Source organism: Aotus nancymaae, unplaced genomic scaffold (genome assembly GCF_030222135.1).
Source record: "Aotus nancymaae isolate 86718 unplaced genomic scaffold, 86718_ANA_hifiasm-v0.15.2.pri h1tg000103l, whole genome shotgun sequence".
Classification (NCBI taxonomy): domain Eukaryota; kingdom Metazoa; phylum Chordata; class Mammalia; order Primates; family Aotidae; genus Aotus; species Aotus nancymaae.
In genome coordinates, this window is record NW_026988518.1 from 274,366 (window position 1) to 298,174 (window position 23,809).

The window sequence follows — 23,809 nt, forward strand, 5'->3', positions numbered from 1 at the left end:
GAGTTCGAGACCAGTCTAGTCAACATGGTAAAACCTCATCTCTACTAAAAAAAATACAAAAAGTAACCAGGCATGGTGGCATGTTGAGACGGGAGAATCGCTTGAACCTGGAAGGCAGAGGTTGCAGTGGGCCAAGATCAGGCCATTGCACTCCAGCCTGGGAAACAAGAGTGAAACCCCATAGAAAGAAAAAGAAAGAAAAAAGAAAAGCACCATGGGCCCTTCTCATATTTTGCATGCTAGCAACCAAAGGCTATTTAACAACTCTCTGGGTCTATAAAGGCCCTACATCCTGAGAGTTATCCTGCCACTACTTCAGCCATTCTTGCAGGTAAAGAGTCCAAAAAGTCAGAGCTTCGGTCCTGCTTTTGAAATGCCTGCTGACTCCTATTTAATTAAAATCAGAGATGCCAAGAACAAAAATCTGGTGGCTGGTCAAAAGGTAATGAGTTATCTCAATTGATTGTTCACAGTCATTTACAGATTGAACTCCTTGTTCTACTCTTTTCCCCTTTCTCACTACTGCACTTGACTAGTCTTATAAAAAAATAAAACAAATAAAAAATAAAAATAAATAAATAAATAAAATTTAAAAATCTGGTGCTCTGCTTATCCAGGGATATGCACTTCATTTTCAAATGATATACCAATTTTACTTTTTTCAGGTATTTCCAACCATGCAATTCACATATGCCTTGCTTTCTATCAAATCTTTAAAGTCATTGTACCAATTCACTTCTGAAAGAACTATACATTTTCCACTTTGCCAGAGATGTAATCCCACAATTGTATTGCCAAAATAAAGATATTTTTTAATGAGCACATTTTAAAAGAATAAGGAAAATTCCAATTTGAATAATGTAAATAACTCCTTAGCTCTTAGCCTCTAACAGGAATGCTTAAAAACAAGTGGTAATGCTTTAATAAAACAAAACAGAATTCTAGTATTCAAAAATGTCAGAATGTATTTTTTATTTCAGCTGTCTTAAATGCCTACACTGAAATATTACATACATACCAAAATGTTACATACATTAAAACTTGTAACTAAAAACTTTTTTTCTTTTTTTTTAAGACAAGAGTTTCACTCCATCAGCCAGGCTGGAATGCAGTGATGGGATCTTGGCTCACTGCAATCTCGGCCTCCCAGGTTCAAGTGATTCTAGTGCCTCGGCCTCCTGAGTAGCTGGGATTACAGGTGTGCACCACCACACTCAGCTAATTTTTGTATTTTTCGTAAAGATGGGATTTCACCATGTTGGCCAGGCTGGTCTGGGACTCCTGGCCTCAAGTGAATCGCCCACATTGGCCTCCCAAAGTGTTGGGATTTAAGGCAGGAGCCACTGCTCCTGCCTTAAAAACTATTTCTATATATGGATGCTTTAAAAACAAATTAACTAATATGATCACTTTCATCAGTGAAGTAGTATACAGTATATGATTAAATACTGAATGTAATCTTTGGAACCAGGAGTACTATATACTGCTTCACTCCTGGCCTCAAGTGATCCTCCTACATTGGCCAGGCTGGTGTAGAACTCCTGACCTTAGGTGATCCTCCCACCCTGGCCTCCCAAAGTGCTGGGATTACAGGCATGAGCCACCGTGTCCAGCCAATGTAGGTGGATCACTTGAGGCCAGGAGTCCAAGATCAGCCTGGCCAACATGGTGAAACCTCGTCTTTACCAATAATACAAAAATTAGCTGGGTGTGGTGGTGCTCTCAACCTTTTTCAAAGTATGGACATTTTGGGACTCTTCCAAGAAACATGCACAGCCAAAAGAAAAGTTTGCAAACAACTCCAGGGCGAAAAGACTCAGGTTAAAAACTCCCAATATACTCTTGTGGGTAAAAAGTTATTTGGACATTAAAGTAAGATTATTTGAGGGGTATCTCTATACAACAAAAGGGGGAGTATTTGCTAAAAAAGAAAACATATGATGCTTCATCTCTACTTAATGGAACTTGTGTTATGAGGGTCATTATGGTGTTGTAATGTAAAGCTTGGATGATGTTCCCGATTATCTGAGAAACAGAGAAAAACTATAGGACTTAAATAATTTTCATTGAACATGCTGTCATAACTTAGATTATTCTTGGTTAAAAAATGAAAGTCACTTATTTCTAATTCTTAAAGTTTATAATATATATTAATGTAGCTAAAATTGTATATAATCAATAAAACCAATCATATTTTTATTTAAAAAAACTCTCAATCTAGAATCACACACCTTCATGTAATTTATTTTAATTGTGTCTACTCAAATAGGCAGCCTACTTGTTAGCTTTATCCTGGCCTGGCTTTCCATTCAGCTGAATGAAATACAATGAAATACAATTTCAAAAAAAAAAAAAAATCGTAACTTATGATTAATCTGGTCCATTTAGAAGGATTTCCTCAATCATTAAAAACTACAAATCTGCTCTATTTTTTGGATAAATCATTAACAACTCTTACTAGTTTTGTTTATAAATATTTAAACTGGCCAAATAGGCTTACATTTATGTCATTAGCAGAAGGATCAAGAGAAAAAATTTTATTAACATTGTTGAAAACTAGAAAGAAATCAGAAGGGGATCAAATCAGTACCACTGACCAGGTATGTGACATACTGTTCACAACCTGTCATGTACAGGCCACAGAGCCTCTGACACCTGACTCTGAATCAAAGTCAATCTACCCACTGGTGGAACTTTCTAAAAACTCAAAAACTCTAAAACTCTAGGTCAATAGCAATAGCAGTAAAACATTCTATGATATGATGAATTAAAAAACACACAAGAACAGAATATCAAATGGCAATTTTTTCCCTTTCTTTAAAAATGTTCATAATAGTAGTCTGACCTATTTTAAGTAGAAAGGTAGACAAGCAAATATTATTTTACAATCATTTCTATGACTCTAATAGTTAAACTTTTTAAATTTAAAGCTGGGATGGATTAAAATACAAATAATGGAAAATATTCCCCTGGCATTTATTGAAATATATCCTCTGATTATGTATAAGAATAAACAAAACTGGCTGGACAAGGTGGCTCACACCTGTAATCCCAGCACTTTGAGAGGCTGAGGCGGGAGGATCACCTAAGGTCAGGAGTTCGAGACCAGCCTGGCTAACACAGTGAAACCCTGTCTCTACTAAAAATACCAAAAAAATTAGCCGGGTGTGGTGGCGGGCGCCCGTAATCCCAGCTGCTCGGGAGGCTGAAGCAGGCGAAATCTCTTGAACCCGAGAGGCGGAGGTTGCAGTGAGCTGAGAACACGCCACTGCACTCCAGTTTGGGGGACAAGAGTGAAACTCTATCTCAAAAAAAAAATAAAAATAAACAAAATTACAATAAAAATTCATCTAGGAATGTACTAGTACAAAATAAAAGTGTTATCAGTTTAAAATTCACATACTAGGCCCTGTGTGATTCAAACATACAAAACAAAGCTCCTATTCTAAAGGAGTGCCCAATGCTCCTAGAATAGAGAAATATTAAGTGTATAAAGATGAGAAATGATAATAGCCCCCATGTTCATAGCCCTCGAGAAAAGTCTTTATTATTTGTTCTATGTGAAACCTATTGTTGTTGCAAACATTTTATTTTGTATCCTAAAGCAGGCTAAGAATTAACTACAACCTTAATCAAGAACAGGACAAGAAAGTTTAAAAACAATCTTTTCCAAAATTCACAGGATTTGGAAAGAAAGCATCTGCTGTAAAGCAAATCAAACAAAACCCGAAAGAGAGGTAATAAAATTGAACTTTCCAAGGAAAAGGAAGCTGTGTTTCTTAATCACGGTTCATTCTTACATTTTGCAAAAACTACTCATCTTAAACATCACTTGGTCTTACAAAATACAATCCTTCATTGCTACTATTTTGTAGATTTTATAAAGAATGTAAAATATTGTCTTTTTCTAAAGGTTGACAAAGGCCACAATATTTTTCTCCCCACGTAGTTCTTACCTACTTGGTCAAAAGAGCTATGACTCTTCATAACCCATCTAATCAAAGTAATGTTTTAATTAATCAAGTTCAATGAAAAGAACTTGAGGAATTGCCAAGTTTCTTTTTTCAATAAATGTCAAAGCTATGACATGTAATAAATTTGACAGTTAAACTAAAAATATATTCTGCAGTCATTACATATGTCCCAAGTTTTCTAAATTTTGGCATATTGACTGGGCCGTGTTCTGAAATGTCATTAAATGTCACGGTTTTCAAGTGAATTCAGCAAATCCTCAGTGGTGGCCTACTTACACATTTAGTGCTAGCAGTTGATCAGGGCTCCAATAAAATATAAACAGAAATGGAAGTAACAGAATCATTTCTGCACACTTTTCAGGTAAGTGAAACATATATTATCACCTTTCCATTCTATTTCAGAATGTGGTATCAGCGGATGCAACAATGACCACAGAGTGTAGCAACAAAGAAATGTAAGCATAAAAAAGTACAGGTTCTTTTTTTTTTTTCCAATTAAAAATCCTACGTCCCCTGCTGGTTAACTACAGCGCATAAAGTTTACTGTGATCACAGACAACTGTTTCTAAAAAGCAAACCTTTCTTCCTTTCAAACTGTCTTCCTCAGATCCTTAGGTCATGATTGATTCCAGTACTTCTGATGTTAAGGCACACGGTGATGACTTTTCTTTGAAAACTAGCGGGTTCGAATCTAGGCCCCAGTGCCCTAGTGTCTGCCGTTATGCTTCCAACTACGGGAAGTGAGGGAAGCCCACCTCGCGACAGGGTTTACCCACAGTAAGCAGCCCAGAGCCGGAGCAGGGACTCAGAGGGACGTGGAAACAGAAAGTGAACGTTACTACGGGGCCGCAGCGGATCGCCGCGCCAGACGCAACCCCGTTAGCAACATATGGGAGAGCAGGGATGTTTCCCAGACCCTTGACAAGCGCGGTGACGGCTCCGCGGGGCCTGGCGGCGGAGGCGAGGCGAGGTTGCGGCGGCGAGGGGCGCGGCGGACCGGAGGTCCGCTGGGGGAGCCCGGCACATTCCTCCCCGCGGCGGAGGCGCACGTGGGGCTCGAGGCCGCAGGGCCTGCAGACGCGGACGGAGCAGAGGGCGGCAGGTGCGGGAGAAAAAGAGAACGGGCCCCGGAGGCCGCAGGCCCGAGCAGGGGAGGATGATTCCCGGAGCGAAGGCATGCGGGTCCGCGAGCCCAAGACACCTGCACCGCGGACGGAGCGGGGAAGTCGGAGGCGCCTAGAGACGGCAGTGTTAGGGTCTGAAGGAGAGACCGGATGGGGGCCCCGAGGGACGCTCGCCGGCGCGGAACTCAGCTCACCGTGCCTCCGTCCTTAATGATGATCTTCTTGGCCAGCATGATACTGCGGTTCGCGGCCCGTTTCTTCTTCTTCCCCTGGGTCATTTTACCATCCTCGATTCCTGGCGCTGCTGCAGCCACTCCCGGGGCGGCCGGCTCCAGCGGCGAGTGCCGTCCCGCCACTACTACCGGGCCGAGCCGCTCCGGGCGCCCGCCGCCATCTTGAGGGCCCGGCCAGCCTCCGGCGGCGCGCGTCACAATCGTGCGATCAGCCGACGAGCGCGCCCCGCCCCGCCCCGCCCACGTGATGCCGTCCCGCCCTCTCGTCCGCCGGCCGGCTCCTCATTCGTCGCGCGGGCTGCTGGCTACCTGTACAGCTCCGTGCTCCGCCTTCACCAGCTCCCTGAATCCTCACAACGGTTCTGGACCGTAGGGGGTCGTTATTGTCCCCCCTCTTCACAGATGGGGGAATTTGTTTCAAAAAGTTGTTACCTGCTCACGGAAACGGCTGATAAATGGTGGCACCAGAATTCTAATCAGAAGTCCTAAGTTATTAGCATAATCTCCAGCTGTGTTATAATCAAGACAGGAACCGAAGGGAACCGTAAAGAAGAAACCATTTTCCATAAGTAGTGGGTAACCTAAGAGATAAGGTGATGTTTCAGAAACAGTCACAGGCTGGAAGGCAGTGGTGCCATCATGGCTCCCTCCAGCCTCCAATGCCTGGGCTAAAAATCCTTATGCCTCAGCCTCCCAAGCATCTGGAACTACAAATGCACACCACCACGCCTGGCTAATTTTAATTTTTCTTTTGTAAGGACAGAGTCTGTCTATGTTGACCAGGCTGGTTTCAAACCTGGCCTCAAGAGATACTCGCTTCTCTCAAAATGCTGGGATTACAGGTGTGAACCCCCGTCGAGCCTCACCTGCAACTTTTTAGTTGACATCCAACTTGAAGCTCTTTAGAGAAAGTAATATGACAGATTTTATAACTCAATTCCCAGGGGCTTGTTAAGGAAGTAGAAGGCTGATAATTTGTTGTGTGGTTACTATTTTCATAGCCCCTGAAAGTCATAGTTATCCAACTATACCAATTTTATCAGCCTTATGAACTGGTTATTGTTCAGTCATTCAAAAAACATTTACTGGGTGCCTCTATGTGTTTTTCAGTATTTTATTAGATGCCAGGGATACATCAATAAATGAGAGAATATTTATCTGCATAGAGCTTACTTTCTAGTGGGAGACACAGTTACAAAACAGAAGAAAAGTAATTGCAGATTGCAGTAAATGCTGTTGGAAATAATGTAGTAAGAGAAATTTAACACATACTAAATGTCCAGAATGTCCCAGGCTTTGTGCTAGAAGGGCTGCAATAATAAACAAGAGAGATCAGTCCTATTCTAACAGGCCTATTTGTGTATGAACTTGTGGCTTTGTATGTGATTTGGGTTGTGAATACAGCTGGCCCTCAGTATCCTTCTGTGGATTCAACCATCCTTAGAATAAAAATATTTTTTAAAACCCCACAAAACAATAAAAAAAAAAAAGTGAAAAAATACAGTATGACTATACAGCATTACATTGTATTAAGTACTATAAATAATCTAGAGATGATGTATGTGGGAGGATGATAAGCAAATAAGTATGCCATTTTATGTAAGGGGACTTGAGCATCCACTGATTTTGATAGCCACGGGAATCCCACAACCAAGTCCCACTCCCCTCCCGCATATGGAGGGATGACTGTATTCACAAACTTCACACTAAGAGATTGATATGTCAGGGTTCTTTGGTTAAGATCCACAGAAACTACCACCACTGGCTAACAAACTAGCACTCGCTAACATAAGCAAAAGGGAATTATTTGGAAGAAAACTGGGAGTTTTGAAAATTAATGGGAAGGCCAAGAATCAGGCTTGGAAATAAGCAGAAACCAATGTTTGGAAAGTTCATGAGAACAGTTCATGAGGCACCTTAAAAGGGAGTGGGATTCCTTGGAAAGAATGGCAAGTGGCCAAAAGTAAAAGATTCCTAAAGAAACAAGATTGTATCACAGAACCCAAATCCCAACCCCACTGTGAACAATTTACTAAAGAAACTGCACTTCACCATGCTAAAAGAAGCGGGTCCTCTTTAACTAAAAACTGAATAAGTCACCCACATCCCTTCTACCCTGCCTTCTATAGAACCACCTGTTATTGCGGATTCAAGAAAATCCTACACATTTAATCATGAATAGAAAAGCCACCAAAAATACAAGACTATTAGAAAAAAACAGAAAATGAAAACTTTTCAATCAATAGAAAATACTAACGTCCAGAAAATATGAAGCAGAGGAAAATTATATACTATTCCAACATGAGTATCATTTAATAAGTAATTGCAGATATAAAAGAACACAGCAAATAAAAATTTTAAAACTCAGTAGTAAGATATAAAATGAGAGCTGATCAAACAGGCAATGTACTAAAAAGATAAAATAGTCTAAAAGTGAAAACTACAGGGTACCTGAGAGATACAAATAAAAGTAAAGTAAGAAATACAGAGAAGAAGAATAAAAAAGCTATGAGAACAAAAATGACATAAAAACGATCAGAGATAAAAATAATACAGAAAAAGTTATCTGGGCCTCTAGGTAAAAATCAACAACAAACAAAATGTCATTTCCAAAAGGGAAAAAAATCAAGTGGTGCCACACTTCTTGATAATAACACCAAGCAATATAACACTGAAGCACAAATTCAGACAAACTCAAGAAAATGTTTGCCAAGGATTTTCTATGTGGCCAAGCTGTACTTTAAGTATCTAGGCTCCAGAAGAAATTTTAAACATGCCACAACTCAGAGATTATTGCACAGTACTTACAAGCCCTCCTTGAATACTCTACAGAAGAGCTTCATCCAGCCAAGGGTTAACTGGAGAGACTTCAGGTAAGTATCAGTAGGGTGTTAAATATATTTTTAAAATTTTAATTAATTTTATAACAAAGGCGGGGATTAGGATGGGAAAACAGTGTGTAAATATTATATGCTCTAATCAAATAGAAATAAGACAACTACAAAAAATATGGAGATGGCTGAGTGTGGCGGCTCACGCCTGTTAAGCCCAGCACTTTGGGAGACCGAGGCAGGTGGATCACCTGAGGTCGGGAGTTTGAGACCAGCCTGACCAACATGGAGAAACCCCATCTCTACTAAAAATACAAAATTACCTGGGTGTGGTGACACATGCCTGTAATTCCAGCTACTTGGGAGGCTGAGGCAGGAGAATCACTTGAAACTGGGAGCCAAGATCACTCCATTGTACTCCAGTATGGGCAACAAAGTGACACTCCGTCTCAAAAAAAAAATATATATATATATATATATATATATATATGAAGAGATAATATGTTCACCGACTGTCACATAGATAATTAGTATCATTTAAAGCTGTCAAATTAAATAGTAAAGGACTAGACAAGTAAACTGGGGACTCTGAATGCATTACATAAAATGTTATCAGGATAAATTGTAACTAACATACAAATCTTTCTAAACATCCAAAGAAATTTTACAAAGACCCCATGTTGTGAAAGAGGCACAGTAAGTATAGCAATATGCATATTTGTTTGCCTTTTAGAAAGAAACACATGAAAAATAAATCAGAAAACTAATAAATACCTATAGCAGATGATTAAAAATGAAGGGCTAGGTATGAGAGCCAGACTTCTCAGAGTATACTTTTCATATAAAACTTTTCTTTTTCTCTTTTTTAATTTATTTGTTATCGTTTGCAGAGACAGGATCTCACTCTGTTGCCCAGGCTGGTCTTGAACTCCTGATCTTAAGTGATACTCCCACCTCAGACTCCCAAAGTGCTGGGATTACAGGCGTAAGCCACTGCACCTGGCCATGTTGCTAAATTTTAATTGTAAATATTAATTAAAATACATGATCTTTTAGAATTGTATTTCCTAGCTCTGTCCACTAAAATGGCCTAGAAACAATGACATATCAGTTACAATGGATTCTATAATAAATTCCATTCACTGGCTAGAAATCCAAAGAAAAAAATAAATCCCACTCCACTTAAAAGGAATAGGGCTCCTTGGAGAATTAGCTGATAATCCAGGTTTGGAACAAGACAAGTACAAGGTAAGCCTCAGATTTCTTGTGCCTGAAGCAAAAAAGGACTAGAAGACTAATGTGGTCATATTTAAAAAACATAAGAGCTAGCTTGCTGTGACTTCCACGAGCTAGAGGCTCACAATATATATATAAGCATCAAAAAGAACTGTGACCAATTGGCTATAATATATTAAATAATTTTTTAAAAATTCATGAAGACATAGTCATTTTTTTAAAGAGGGGCATTGGAAAAACAGGAAGGAAATATGTTTTTTTATTAAAAAAATATAAACGAATAAATGTAGACGAAATTTAGAGCACTAAAAAAAAAATGAATCACCATTTTGCACCCCAGTGTAATGAATGATTCAGTCAAGAATCATCAGCTGATGCTAAGCTGAATACCATGGTGCCAAAACATTACTCCATAGATTACTAAGTGCGAAAAAATGACCTTTACAATGGGGAGAACTTTACAATAAACTTTACAATGGGGTAGTCATCATCTTAACCAAAGAATCCATTACCAACATTAATAATGAGATAATCTGTGCCTTTTAATGTAATACAATATAAAATCTGTGAAATATTTTTACCCAATACATTTAACCTGAAAGTAATCAAACCTAAAGACTTGACTTCCAGTTCAATGGGCATGAAAGGAATAAAGGGAATGAATCAAACCACATAGATCCAGAATAGGAGCAAAGTAACTCTGGTCCTTCAAAAAGTACTATCATGGAGAGAAGTCTTTAGGGGTAGCATTTTGAGACTCTTGGTGTAAAAAAGCCATTGGGGGTGGTGGTGTAGGAAGGGGACTTCTAGACCAAAAGAGACAATCAAATACAAAACATTAACCTTGATTTTACCCTGGTTCCAAAATAAAAAAGCTATAAAAAATCATTTTTGAGACAATTGGGAATACAGTTGACTCTTGAACAACAGATTTGAATTGTGTAGGTCCACTTACATGCAGATTTTTTTCAGCCAAATGCAAATGGAAAACACAGTATTTGCACGATGTGAAGCCCACCCAGCGGGCGGGCTGACTTTTCCTATTCCAGGTTTCCCCTTAAGAACTTGAGTGTGCCCAGATCTTGGTATACACAAGGTGGGGGTTCTGAAACCAATCCCTCACATTTACAAAGGGGCAACTGTATTTGAATTTGAACTTAGATGAAGCGACCTGAATTAATTTAAATTTTATTAGGTGCGATAATATGGCACTGAGGTTAATTAAGAAAATGTCTGCATCTTTAGGTCACGCATGCTGGAGTATATTAGGGGTAAAATGTCCCAACAGAGATAAAGCTAGTGTGGCAAAATGTTAATAATGGTTGGATTTAGGTGGTAGACCAGTCTTTCAAATTTTTTGTATGCTGCAAAATGAAAAGCTGGAGAAAATTTAATTTAAAAAAAAGTTACTTAATAATATAATGCCACATGTGTGGGTTCATGGAGGTAACCATGAGTTTTTTAAACCTAAATTGGCACAATTTGTCATAGTATGATTGAAGCCATTAACATGGCAATATTATAAAAACAATATATTGAAAACAAAATGAAATTGGCACAAGAGGGAAATAATGGAAATTTGAGGCATTATGTATATATAACATACAAAATAAGTGGGAAGTTTTAAAATTCTAGAATTCATAGCAATATGACTGGAACAGATATAAAATGAAACATGGGCACACATCTGTCATGATTTTCTATACTTCTATCATCACTCAGGAAATATTACCCTGCCTTGGCTATATTAAAAAGACCTACTGAAGCAGCATGTATATATTAAAAAAGCACTTAGCATCATCAATGCTGTATTTACTATCCAAGCAGAATAAAATAAAAATAAAATAAAATAAAACTTTAGCCCAAAAGGAAAAACTTAATAAACCTTATTAGAAATCATGTTTGTACATGCAGTATCTTTTAAAAGAGCAAACACACACACACAGATTTTGTTTAAAACACACAAGTCTGATTTAGTACTAAACAAACCTCTTAAATACTCTACATTTAAAGCTGGGGTGTCCAATCTTTTGGCTTCCCTGGGCCACCCTGAAAGAAGAATTGTCTTGGGCCACAAATAAAATGCAGTAACACTAATGATAGCTGATGAGCTTTAAAAAGAATTCCAGAAAAAAATCTCATAACCTTTTAAGAAAGTTTACAAATTTGTGTTGGGCCACATTCAAAGCCATCCTGGGCTGCATGCAGCCTATAGGCTGAGCATTCGACAAGCTAAAGTATATTTTAACAAATGAATTTTCAGATGATTGTCACAAAACACTGTAACACATCCATTATTCTTTTAAATCTTCAGTGAGTTCTACCTTTAAAAAGAAGCAAGTGTATATCTAAGACAAACTGTATATTTCCAAAAGAACACTATGTTACTTGTTTTAAAGAAATTACCTCTAACATTTTAGAAATCCTAAATGAATGAATGAAAATGAATGCACAAATGAAAACACCTGATTCTCAGGTCAAATGGAGGAAAATGTGATCCTAACACTAGTGAAGCCCTACTGGGAGCAAAAGTAACAACTGGTTATCAGGTTTTAGCTCTTCCTTATAATGGTGATAGGTAATGGCTAATTTAAAATTAGTTCAAAATTGTATATTAATATACAATACAGATAAAAGGTTTATAAACCATGTTTTAAATTTGTCCTTAAAATAGTCCAGCATTTATAGTTGTCATTAAACATCAGAACTGAAAATTAAATGACAATACTATGCTCTCTCTATGTATCTATATGTGTTAATACAGTATCTGATTATAAACATTTTTCCACACTAGATTCATGTTATGTTCAGGGTCATTTGACAGAAATTCTAAAATTAAAAATGACAATGTATAAATTAAAAGTCTCTGGGCCAGGTGCAGTGGTCACTCCTGTAATCCCAGCATTTTGGGAGGTTGAGGCAGGCAGATCACCTGAGGTCAGGAGTTCAAGACCAGCCTGGCCAACATGGTGAAACCCTGTTTCTACTAAAAATACAAAAATTAGCCAGGCATGGTGGTGGGTGTTGGTAAGCCCAGCTACTTGGGAGGCTGAGGCAGAATTGCTTGAACCTGGGAGGCGAAGGTTGTACTGTTCGTGATCGTGCCACTGAATTCCAGCCTGGTTAACAGAGTGAGACTCCGTCAAAAAAAAAAAGTCTCTGAAAATAATTGCTATTGTTTGTATCACCCTCATCAATTCAGGAGGATGTATATAGGGATGAATGATCATTGCATAGTAAGAAATTTGGCCCATCCAAACAAAGTTCTGGTCTAAGTCTTTGGGAGGTCCCGGTGATAGGAATATCTTTATTATTCTTGGTAGGTTCCTCAGACAACACCTGACAGTTTATGCTAAGAAGACAATCTATAGTGAGGCCCTGAAGCCTTGATATCAGCCAGATCTCCAGGGAGGGGCAGATGTTGGAAAATGAGGACAACTACATGGGCAAAAAATCAATTAATCATGCCAACTAATAGAGCCTCAATAAAATCTGGACACCGAAGCTAGGTGAGCTTCCCTGAATGGCAACACTATGTGTGTGCTGTTGAACACTGTGGTCAGGAGTGGATAATACCTTCCATGACTCTACAAGAAAAGGACACTGAAAAGCCTCAAGTTTGGACCACTCCTAGACTCTGCTTTATGTGTCACTTCCTTTAGCTGGTTTTAATTTGTATTTCCTTTCTCTGTATAATAGCTTTCAGTAAGTTTTATATTTCTAGCCAAAACTAAGGGTGAACTTGGGAAACCCCTGAATTTGCAATGACCAAAACACTCTCAACCATAGTAGAAGCTCAAATCTTTGGCAAATGAAGGTAATTTATTTCTTCCTTGCTATTTTGTTTTCTGGAGTGTATATGTAATCAGTCCTGCCTTAAAGGAATTCTCTTTTAAAAAACAGACCAGTATGGGCTGGGTGTGGTGGCTCACACCTGCAATCCCAACACTTTGGGAGGCCGAAGCAGGTGGATCACTTGAGCTCGGGAGGTTGAGACCAACCCGGGCAACATGGTGAAACCCCATCTCTACAAAAAAAATACAAAAATTAGCTGCTTGTGGTGGCATGCACCTGTAGTCCCAGCTACTTGGGGGACTGCGGCTCCTGGGAGGATCACTCGCATTCACGCTGTCAAAGCTGCAATAAGCCAAGATTGTGACACTGCACTCCAGCCTAGGCAACGGGAGTAAGACCTTGTCTCAAAAAAACAAAACAAAACAAAACAAAACAAAAAAACCCCCGACCAGTATGATTACTAATGCTAGTCACTATCAGTCTCTTTTGAAAGGCATATTGGCTGGGCGGGGTGGCTCACCCCTGTAATCCTAGCACTTTGGGAGGCTGAGGTGGGCAGATCACCTGAGATCAGGAGTTCGAGACCATCCTGGCCAACATGGTGAAACCCCATCTCTATTAAAAATACAAAAATTAGCCAAGCATGGTGGCACTGCCTGTAATCCCAGCTACTAGGGAGGATGAGTCAGGAGAACTGCTTGAACCCATGGGGCAGAGGTTGTAGTGAGCTGAGATTGCACCTGGGAGACAGTGAGACTCCATCTCAAAAAAAAAAAAAAAGGCAGTATTATCTATAAGATTCAGATTATAAGATACTTTTGCATAGCACTGGGACTTGAGGATTGTGATATATTTCCAACAAAAGAAGTATTATAATATAAAAAAAGATAATTAAATATTTTAGGTTAGTGCTTTTCATGAGAGGTCACCAAAGAAAAATATACATTTTTGAAAGGCTGGCATTTTAGTGATTTTTTTTTTACAAAGTATTTTGTGTAAGGTTACTTCAGTAGTAAATACAGGACTAAAATCCTGTATATTATCACGATTGATCACCATGCATTCAATTGACGGTCACAACTGAAGCAATTACATTCAAATTATAAAGAATAATTACTTAACCTTGAGGCTAGTCTAAAGATATTTAAAACAAAAAACCTGTTAGGCTGTTACTAACATATAGAAAGATAAATTCTAACTAGTTTAAATAAACCTGGTCTTTCTTTTTTGGTTGTTTGGGTTTTTGTTTTGTCTGTTTTTTAAGACACAGTCTTACTGTCACTTAAGCTGGAGTGCAGTAGTATCATCATGGTTTACTGCAGCCTCAACTTGCTGGGCTCAAGCAATCCTCCTGCCTCAGCCTCCTGAGTAGCTAGGCCCACAGGTGCATGCCAATACACCCAGCTAATTTTTGTAGAAACAAGGTCTCCATATGTTGCCCAGGCCGACCTCAAACTCATGGGCTCAAACAATTCTTCTGCCTTGGCTTCCCAAAGTGTTGGGATTACAGGAATGAGCCACTGGACCTGGCCAACCCAGTCTTTCATGCTAGAGTATAGGCTAGAGAAAAGGAGGAAAGATCACATATGATAGTGATAGAGGTACTACAGAGCTAGAGAAAAAAAATCAGCAGTTCATTTTTGATATATAAAGAGAGAAGCCTAATTAATCGGTTAAGTCATAGACACAGGTAAATAGGAAAATAAGGAAATATAGAAAAAGATTTGTATAGTTCTTTATGAAAATAATCTATTCCAATAAATCTGTTAAATAGGTAATAGCTGGATACCAAAAAATGACAAGAGAAATTTATTTAAAAAGCCATTTAACAAAAGATCACTTTATACATTCCTTTGAATCATGTCCATAAAAAATTTAAATATACAAATTACATTCTCAAACTCAAAAGAACCTTTCTAAACAAAGGAAATACAGATATAGACAAAGTCAGGATCCAAATTATTTAAAAAATTTTTTAAATTACAGTAAATTATATTTTGTAATAACAAATGAAACAACAAACTGACAGTTTAATACAATTGTTAAAGTTTCAAAAAGCTCAATGATGGAGCAATGGTACAACAATTTAGTTAAGTAAGTACTGTTCACAAATCTTTATGCTTTTGTAATATACCTATTTTAATTGTTACTGAATTTAAAGAGCAAATGTTGAAACAACCAAAAAAATAGAAATGTATTTATTTCTAAACATCCTAATTTTGCTCATATGTCCAAAGTTGTGAATTACAGGAACACCCTCCAGAAGACTCAGGTATTTGGTAAAGCAAGGCACAAAGGACCAGATTTTGATAAAAGTGCTTGTTCTCTGCTTCTGTAACTACTTGAAATACCTTGAGATTCTTAAGATGACTTTCAATATAGCATAAATAACTTTTATAAGCCTTTTTTATGTAAAGCATACACCCATAGTAATTAAATATTATAATAGTGAATGTATAAATCACATGAGTGATGGTAAACTCTTAAGAAAAAACCTACCTCAGTTTAATGACTATGCAATGACATTTTAAAAGTTCAATAATTTGATATGTTAGAATAATCAGTATTACAGTAACTAATTGTAGAGAACACAATTTCCTTTCAGATTATATCTCCTTAGAATCTAAATATCAAACTACCTTTCCTTCTATGAAATTATGTGACATTCAATATAAATTGATGTAAACATTTAACTTTTGCATCTCTAAATTATATAATCCACCATAAAAGTAGCCTACATCTCTAAAATCACTTTATTGAAGAATTGATAATATACTATTACTGTGTCAAAACATCCATCTGTTGCATTTCAAACTTTTCTTCCCAAATACCATATTCTTAATTTTTTTTTTTTTTTTTTTTTTGAGATGAAGTCTCGCTCTGTTCCCCAGGCTGGAGTGCAGTGGCGTGATCTCAGCTCACTGCAACCTCTGCCTCCCAGGATCAAGTGATTCTCCTGCCTCAGCCTCCTGAGTAGCTGGGATTACAGGTGCACGCTACCACACCCAGCTAATTTTTGTATTTTTAGTAGAGACGGGGTTTCTCCATGTTGGTCAGTCTCGAACTTGTGACCTTGTGATCTGCCTGCCTCAGCCTTCCAAAGTGCTGGGATTATGGGCATGAGCCACTGTGCCCAGCCCATATTCTTAATTTTTAAAAGAACTATCAATTGGCACTCTTCTACCATGAGCTAGCACATTTTCACATTGAACAAAGTAGTTGTGTGATAACAAATAAAAAGTATAGGAATTTAAATAATGAAGGAGGCATCATTATAAAAGCTTGATACAGTAAGGCCTGTGGAGGTCATCAAAACACACATCACACACACAAGGAAATGGCATTATCTGTATATGTGATATAATCCTAGGACACATGTCCACCTTCTCATATATGATTACTTTTTGTGAATTAAAAATTATGAACGACATAGCCCAATCTCTAATAAACATTTTCAAACACACTAGAAAAGCAAAATATAAATTATGCCTGTCTAATAAAATTGTGCTTTGAAAATATACTTGACTACTTTGTCCGTTTTTACAACTCTTGTTTACATTTTTATAACTTTTGTTAGGAATCTTGAAAATTGTGTTTGGATACCTAAAAATGTGTTACTACTGTAACTAACATGTCTAATATCCAAAAATTTACCTGTATAATTTTTTAAATTATTAAAATAGAAACAGACTAACCCTGAACAATTAAATGTGAATGCACACTGTATTAATACATAAGTACTCAACCAATACTTCAATGTGCGCTAAACATGAATCATTATATTTAGTCTTGAATTCTGTGCATATGCAGGACTTAGATTTTACTTAGCAGGAGGTAATAACGTAAGTCTGAATATTATGGCAGTCTAAAACTACCATGTTCAAAATGTGGTGAACTTATTAAACAAATACTCTAAAGGGTGGTTACTGAAAATCATGTTGGGCATCCAGAAAGTTTGCTTGGTACCAATTTGGAATCACCACCAAATTGATTTTAAAGATTTTGTGATTTTAAATGCCTTTAAACTTGGGATGGAACTGATGAGACCTGCAATCTGTAGACTATGACTGCAAAAACAAGGTAACACTGCCAGTTCATGTTAGGCAAGTGTACCCAATAGTCTGTAACATGGTATTTTTGAGCAAAATTCTGTTTAATAAAATCCATGAGAGCTATATAAAAATACTTATTTTTTACAGTTTTTATATATATTAGAACAGACTTTAAAAATATATACAGTATAGGCTGGGCACAGTGGCTCACGCCTGTAATCCCAGCACTTTGGAAGGCTGAGGCAGGCGGATCACTTGAGGTCAGGGATTCAAGACCAGCCTGGACAAGATGGTGAAACCCCATCTCTACTAAAAACACAAAAAATATGCTGGTCATGGAGGGGCAAGCCTGTAGTCTCAGCTACTTGGGAGGCTGAGGCAGGATAATTTCTTGAACCCGGGAGGTGGAGGTTGCAGTGAACCAAGATCACGCCACTGCACTCCAGCCTGGGTGACAGAGCAAGACTCCGTCTCAAAAATAAAACAAAACAAAACAATATATATATATTATATATATATATATAGACACATACACACACACACAGTATGAATGAAAAAAGTAAAATACTTCTTATACTCAGTAATTCTGTTGATAGTCAAGAATTAAACCCATATTCAAATTATAGAATTTTTGCCCATCAAATCACCTTACCATTTCTAACATATTCTCTCTCCCTTGAACCAATTAATTAAGTAACTCATGTAATCTGCATCCTCAGCTCCAGTGTTAATTAAAAAGGAAAAAAAAAACCACTATTTTAAAGCAAAATGGTGGCTCCTTCTCAGCAGCTTTTGTGGGAAGACAGAAAGGGAATTAAAATTTGGCTACCTCTCCCAGTCATGTGATGAGCGTATTCTTGGGAACAGTAGGTTTATGAAAGACCTAAAAAGCTCTTCTGAGCAGCCTTGAATTTAAAATTATAGTGCTGTTTAAAATAATGTAATATGGCAATCTGGAATGTCTCCAAGAAAAGTCATTTGGTCTCAGTCTCTGACATCTGTACTATTATATTTGTTTGAGTGTTGTTTTTGTCAATAGTTGTAGATTAAAGAAGTTTTTACAGATCAGTGAGTAAAATGTTCATTTAATAACTTTCTAACTGTATACAATATATGCTTGATAGTTCAAAATTCTCCTAATGTAGATATTACACAATAATTATTTTAAATTATTAAATCCTTTAAATTACATTTTGAAAATTTAATGGCAATTACACACAAATTTTAATTTAAAATAATATTAAGGACTTATCTGATTTACAGAAATAAAATGTAATTAAGAGATTAAGGGCTAACCTCCATTACTATAAAATTCACTGGCTACTATTTAAGCACAGGAGCAACTGGATTGCTTTCAGCAGTATTGAAGCACTAAAATATCTTAAAATTCATATGGAGAAATAGTGTGTATCTCTACATTAAATTTAGATATAATATTTATTCTCTGACAAATCATACCCAGAATAGTACTTTATTAATATTTAGGTAACTGAACAAAAACCATTTAGCAATCCTTCATTTAGTAATCTTTTGTATAAATATAAAAATCTCTGGTAAGTGAAATGTTTTTTCAAATTATACTTCTATTTTTTCACAGCTTTATAGGTAATTATAATTTTCAAACTTTGATATTTGACATTTGTTGTGTGCTCTTGCAAAGAGTGCATAGAACATTTCTGCAGCAATCAAAAAGGTAAAATCTTTTTAAGCTCAGATTTCAAGTTTCCTCTAATATTCCTTCTAATTCTAATCCCTGGAAATACTCTCAAGTTTTGATTTCTAGATGCAATGTGTTTTGTTACATATACACATATTTTATCCTTAAACTTTTGTATTTTTAACCATTTAAACAATATGATCAGATTCAGCATGATGATATCTTCACAGACTCTGTAGAAGTCCTCTGTGCAAGATTAATGTCGAGATTCCTACTGCACCATCATGAAAAACCAGTTAAAGATAGTATACAACTAAGCTTTAGTGGGATTTCCTGCAGGTTTGGGATCATAACCATATAAGAAAGTAGCTGTTATTACAAGGATGGCTCCAAGGAAAAAGACACTGAATAAGATGAAGACAAAATAAAAAAGAGAAAATCAGATTAAAAGCAAAACAAGTTCCTTCTATTTCCTTACTATAAAAACAATTATAATTTGGGGCAAAATGTTCCAGTAACATGGCTAAAAACTCTTGAGTACTTACTACATTCCAGGTATCTGGCTAAGTGCTTTATATGCATTGTTTCATTGAATTCTCACAACTCTATGAAGATGTACTAGTATTATCTTCATTTTTTACATATGAAAGTTTTAAAGAATTTAAATAACTTGTCTAAAGTCCCATAACTTCAAGAGGAAGTTTCATCTTAATAGGATTTTAAGTTTCACCTTAATAGAGATTTTGTATGCAATACATTCAATAGCAAAAGATTTTAATTCTTTTTTTTTTTTTTTTTTTTGAGACGGAGTTTCACTCCTGTTACCCAGGCTGGAGTGCAATGGCGCAATCTCGGCTCACCGCAACCTCCGCCTCCTGGGTTCAGGCAATTCTCCTGCCTCAGCCTCCTGAGTAGCTGGGATTACAGGCACGCGCCACCGTGCCCAGCTAATTTTTTGTATTAGTAGAGACGGGGTTTCACCATGTTGACCAGGATGGTCTCGATCTCTTGACCTCGTGGTCCACCCGCCTCGGCCTCCCAAAGTGCTGGGATTACAGGCTTGAGCCACCGCGCCTGGCCAGGTTTTAATTCTTTAGTTAAACATATGAAAGGAAAATTTTTATGTTAAACCAAGGTAAAGTTTAGTTTAAAATCCACGATAACAGGCAAAACTCAGAACCAATTTTTATAGGATGCTTTACAAAAGGAAATTACATTAAATACAGGGACTTCTTGGTTTCCTCTTTATCCTATATACCTATAGATATAGTCTACCTTACAATAAATTGGAAATGAATTTAGACTGGATGTGTAAACCAGACTACAAATATTAATTTTTTTTTTTGTGGAGACAAATGTCACTCTTGTTCCCCAGGCTGGAGTGCAATGGTGTGATCTTGGCTCGCTGCAACCTCTGCATCCTGGGATCAAGAGAGTCTCCTGTCTCAGCCTCCCGAGTAGCTGAGATTACAGGCATGTGCCACCACACACAGCTAATTTTGTATTTTTAGTAGAGACAGGGTTTCACCATGTTGGTCAGGCTGGTCTCGAACTCCCAACCTCAGGTGATCCTCTTGCCTTGGCCCCCAAAAGTGCTGGGATTACAGGCGTGAGCTACCGCACCCAGGCATGCATGCATGAATGCATTTATTCATTTCATTAATTTATTTAAAGACAGGGTCTCACTCTGTCGTCCAAGTTCTGGAGTGCAGTGCTGAGATCATGGCTCATTGCAGCCTCGACCTCCAGGTTCAAGCAATCCTCCCAACTCAGTCTCCTAAGCAGCTGGGACTACAGGTGCAAACCACCCCACCTGGCTAATTTTCCTGTTTTTTTGTAGAGCCGAGGTCTCACTTTGTTGCCCAGGCTGATCTTGAACTCCTGGGCTCAAGTGATCTGCCTCAGACTCCCAATGTGCTGGGATTATAGGCATGAGACACTGTGCCCAACCTGAATCTTAACTTTATTATTTTTTTGAGACAGAGTCTCACTCTGTTGCCCGGGCTGGAGTGCAGTGATGTGATCTCAGCTCACTGCAAACTCCACCTCCCAGGTTCAAGCAATTCTCCTGCCTCAGCCTCCGAGTACCTGGGATTACAGGTGTGTGCCATCACACCTGGCTAATTTTTTGTATTTTAGTAGAGATGGGGTTTCACCATGTTGGCCAGGCTGGTCTCGAACTCCTGACCTAAAGTGATCCGCCCACCTCGGCCTTACAAAGTGGAATCTTAACTTTTAATGTGTACATTTTAAAAAATGCTATTATAGAGACATAAGTTAGTTTTGCTTTTAAAGTTTCTACTAATAGTTCAAAGCCATGCTCCTGGTTTTTTTTTTTTTTAATTGTCTGTAAATGAAAAATAATTACTAATTATTACTAAAAGACCCTTCATAATAAGGTCCCCTGAAACTCATCCTCCCACTTCATGCCACCCAGTCTATAATTCAGCCACTCCACTCAGGGAACACAGCATATCCTTTCATGACAATGTCTTTAGAGATACTATTTCCTCTGTCCACAGTTTCCTTGCCTCTAAAGAAAAATAACAATTCTGGTCTAATGTCTCCAAGACTCACTCCTGGAGGCACAACGACCCTATCATAACACTTACCACACTGTCATTAAATGATACATTATTTACAGGTCCACTCCCCTGCTCAACCATGTGCTCTTCATTCACTGTGGTGCCCACAGTGCCTAGCATATATAGGGAGCTCAGTGATTATCTATTATGATTAATAACTAGATTTGACTTGATGCAAATGGTTAACTTTTCAAAAGACCTGAATGCAGCTATACATATAAGATTATTAGGATAACATAAAACATCCTATAATGTATCTTGAAGAAACTGCTACCACATTAATATTTGGTAATTATTAATTACTGGATACTGTCTTCATCAGTCATTATGAACTATTCTTAGCTTTCTGGAAGTCTGCAATAGCATGGACTGAAAGTTCATGCTAAACTGAAAGATTACATGATCTACCTTTGTATCCACTGCAGGATTCCTTTCTATGTCTTTAGCAGGATGTACTTGAATACAGACCTGTTTTTCAAGCCAGCAATTTTTAGATGGTTCTGAGAGAGAAAACTGTCTCAGAAAAAAATATTAGGAAAAAATTATCAGAATGTAATGATTATTTCAAGGATTTGAGCATCCTCTAAGAGAATTATTATGTATACTTCTATTGTTGCATTGATCATACTGTTGTAATTTATTCATGTCTGTCACTCCAATCACTGTGATGACCTTGAAGACAAGAAATTGTGTCTCATTCATGCACTCCTTTTCCAGGAGCTAGCACAGTGGCCAGCAGGCACGTAGTAGACACTTAATAAACTTTTGATAAAAGAATAAGCAACCCTAAATGAAAGAATGGTAATACCAATAAGCAAAATAACAAGCACAAGAAAAATAATTTAGGAAAGTGGGTACTAGTGATATTGTATCAGCAGAGATGTTTAACAGTCAATAAAGGGATCTAGAGTTTATGTGAAATTTAAACTTATCTTCATAGAGAAGACAAATATGACATGGCAGTGGATGAGATGGCCAAGAGAGTAAGCAAGGATTGACAAGTTACCAAAGGGACAGATCAGAAAGGTAAGTATAGGCATACCCTTTCAGAGAAGCCAAAACAAACAAACAAACAAACAAACAAAAACCCAGTTTGAGGAGGTGGAATGGGGCTAATGGCAAATCTTACATTTAGAATAGAATTGAATGAAGATTGAGAAAATGTCATTAGATTTATTACTGAAAATGGATTCTTCACAAAAGTAAGATGCATAAAGATAGAGAGCTTAATTATCTATTTTAGGAAAAATCCAACTAGCCCATCTGGCTTGGTGTCCTGAACATATTCTCAAAATACTCATTCATTCATTCATTCATTCAGTAATAGCAGTATCATTGTCTTTTCTCTTTCTGTCTTCAACCCAACAAACCTTATATATTTCCTCAGAAACATAATTCACAGGCAGGTGTATATCTCATTGCCAAACTACTACTCTTTGTACCTCTGTTGGTTTGCTTGTTCATTTATTTGTTTTTTCCCTGCATAATTCAAAGATTTAATTACCTCAACTTTACATATGGCTCAGTTTTTTTTAAAGGTATGCTTTTTAAAGTAAAATCTAAAAATCTGAAAGTTCCAAACATTCTCAAATTACATTAAACCATATACTTTCCTCATCTAATGAACAGGGAATAAGATTCAGATTAAGAAATTAAGACGTAAGTGTTCACTGTTAGTCTGGTCTCACTAGCTAAGTGATTCATTTCCATAAGCTGAAAACAGAAATGCTTTAAAATTTTTGTCTCATAAGAACTACAGATGTCAACATGTATGTTCCAGATCTATTGTCTAGATTGCTAAAAAAGAATTAAAACCATAAATGTTCAATATAAAAATATAAAAAGCATATTATATTTTTCTAGTGCCAAATTCCAACCATAATCCTATTTTACTCTCAAAAACACAAATGAGTTAGGCACAGTGGCATATTCCTATAATCCCAGCACTCTGAGAGGCAGAGGTAGGAGGATTGCTTGAGGTAAGGAGTTCAAGATCAGCCTGGGCAACACGGTACATCTATAGTCCCAGCTATCCAGGAGGCTGAGGCAGGAGGATTGCTTGAGCCCAGGAACCTGAAGCTGCAGTGAGCTACGATCGTGCCACTGCACTGAAGACTAGGTGACAAACTGAGATCCTGTCTCAAAAATATAAATATATAAATAATAAACAAACAAATAAATAAATAAACACATAAAAGATCCTTGGGAGATTCCAAAGATTAGAGATTGAGAAAATCAGAAGAAGAGTAAATTTGGAGGAAACCCAAGAGTGGTGTCCTGGAAGCAATTAAAATATAATCCCATTAGTCTGGGATTATAAAC

At 37.4% G+C, this 23,809-nt stretch overlaps 2 protein-coding genes across 5 annotated transcripts in view; both read right to left on the reverse strand.

Moving 5' to 3' along the window:
* Positions 1–23,809, reverse strand: part of MFSD14A (major facilitator superfamily domain containing 14A) — a 70,442-nt gene that overhangs the window by 45,965 nt on the left and 668 nt on the right. The window contains exon 1 of one of the 3 annotated variants that reach the window (XM_012458453.3): positions 5,293–5,514. In XM_012458453.3, the coding sequence (XP_012313876.1) occupies positions 5,293–5,376 (84 nt within the window). In that variant the 5' untranslated portion in view covers positions 5,377–5,514. Of the gene's footprint in view, positions 1–5,292; positions 5,515–5,763; positions 5,913–23,809 lie in introns of those variants that run through there. The other 2 variants (XM_012458452.3, XM_064370230.1) reach the window with 2 other exon arrangements.
* SLC35A3 (solute carrier family 35 member A3) overlaps positions 14,980–23,809 on the reverse strand; it is a 57,916-nt gene continuing 49,086 nt past the window's right edge. For both annotated transcript variants that reach the window (XM_012458456.3, XM_012458455.3), the window contains exon 8: positions 14,980–19,306. In XM_012458456.3, the coding sequence (XP_012313879.1) occupies positions 19,216–19,306 (91 nt within the window). In that variant the 3' untranslated portion in view covers positions 14,980–19,215. The remainder of the gene's footprint in view (positions 19,307–23,809) is intronic.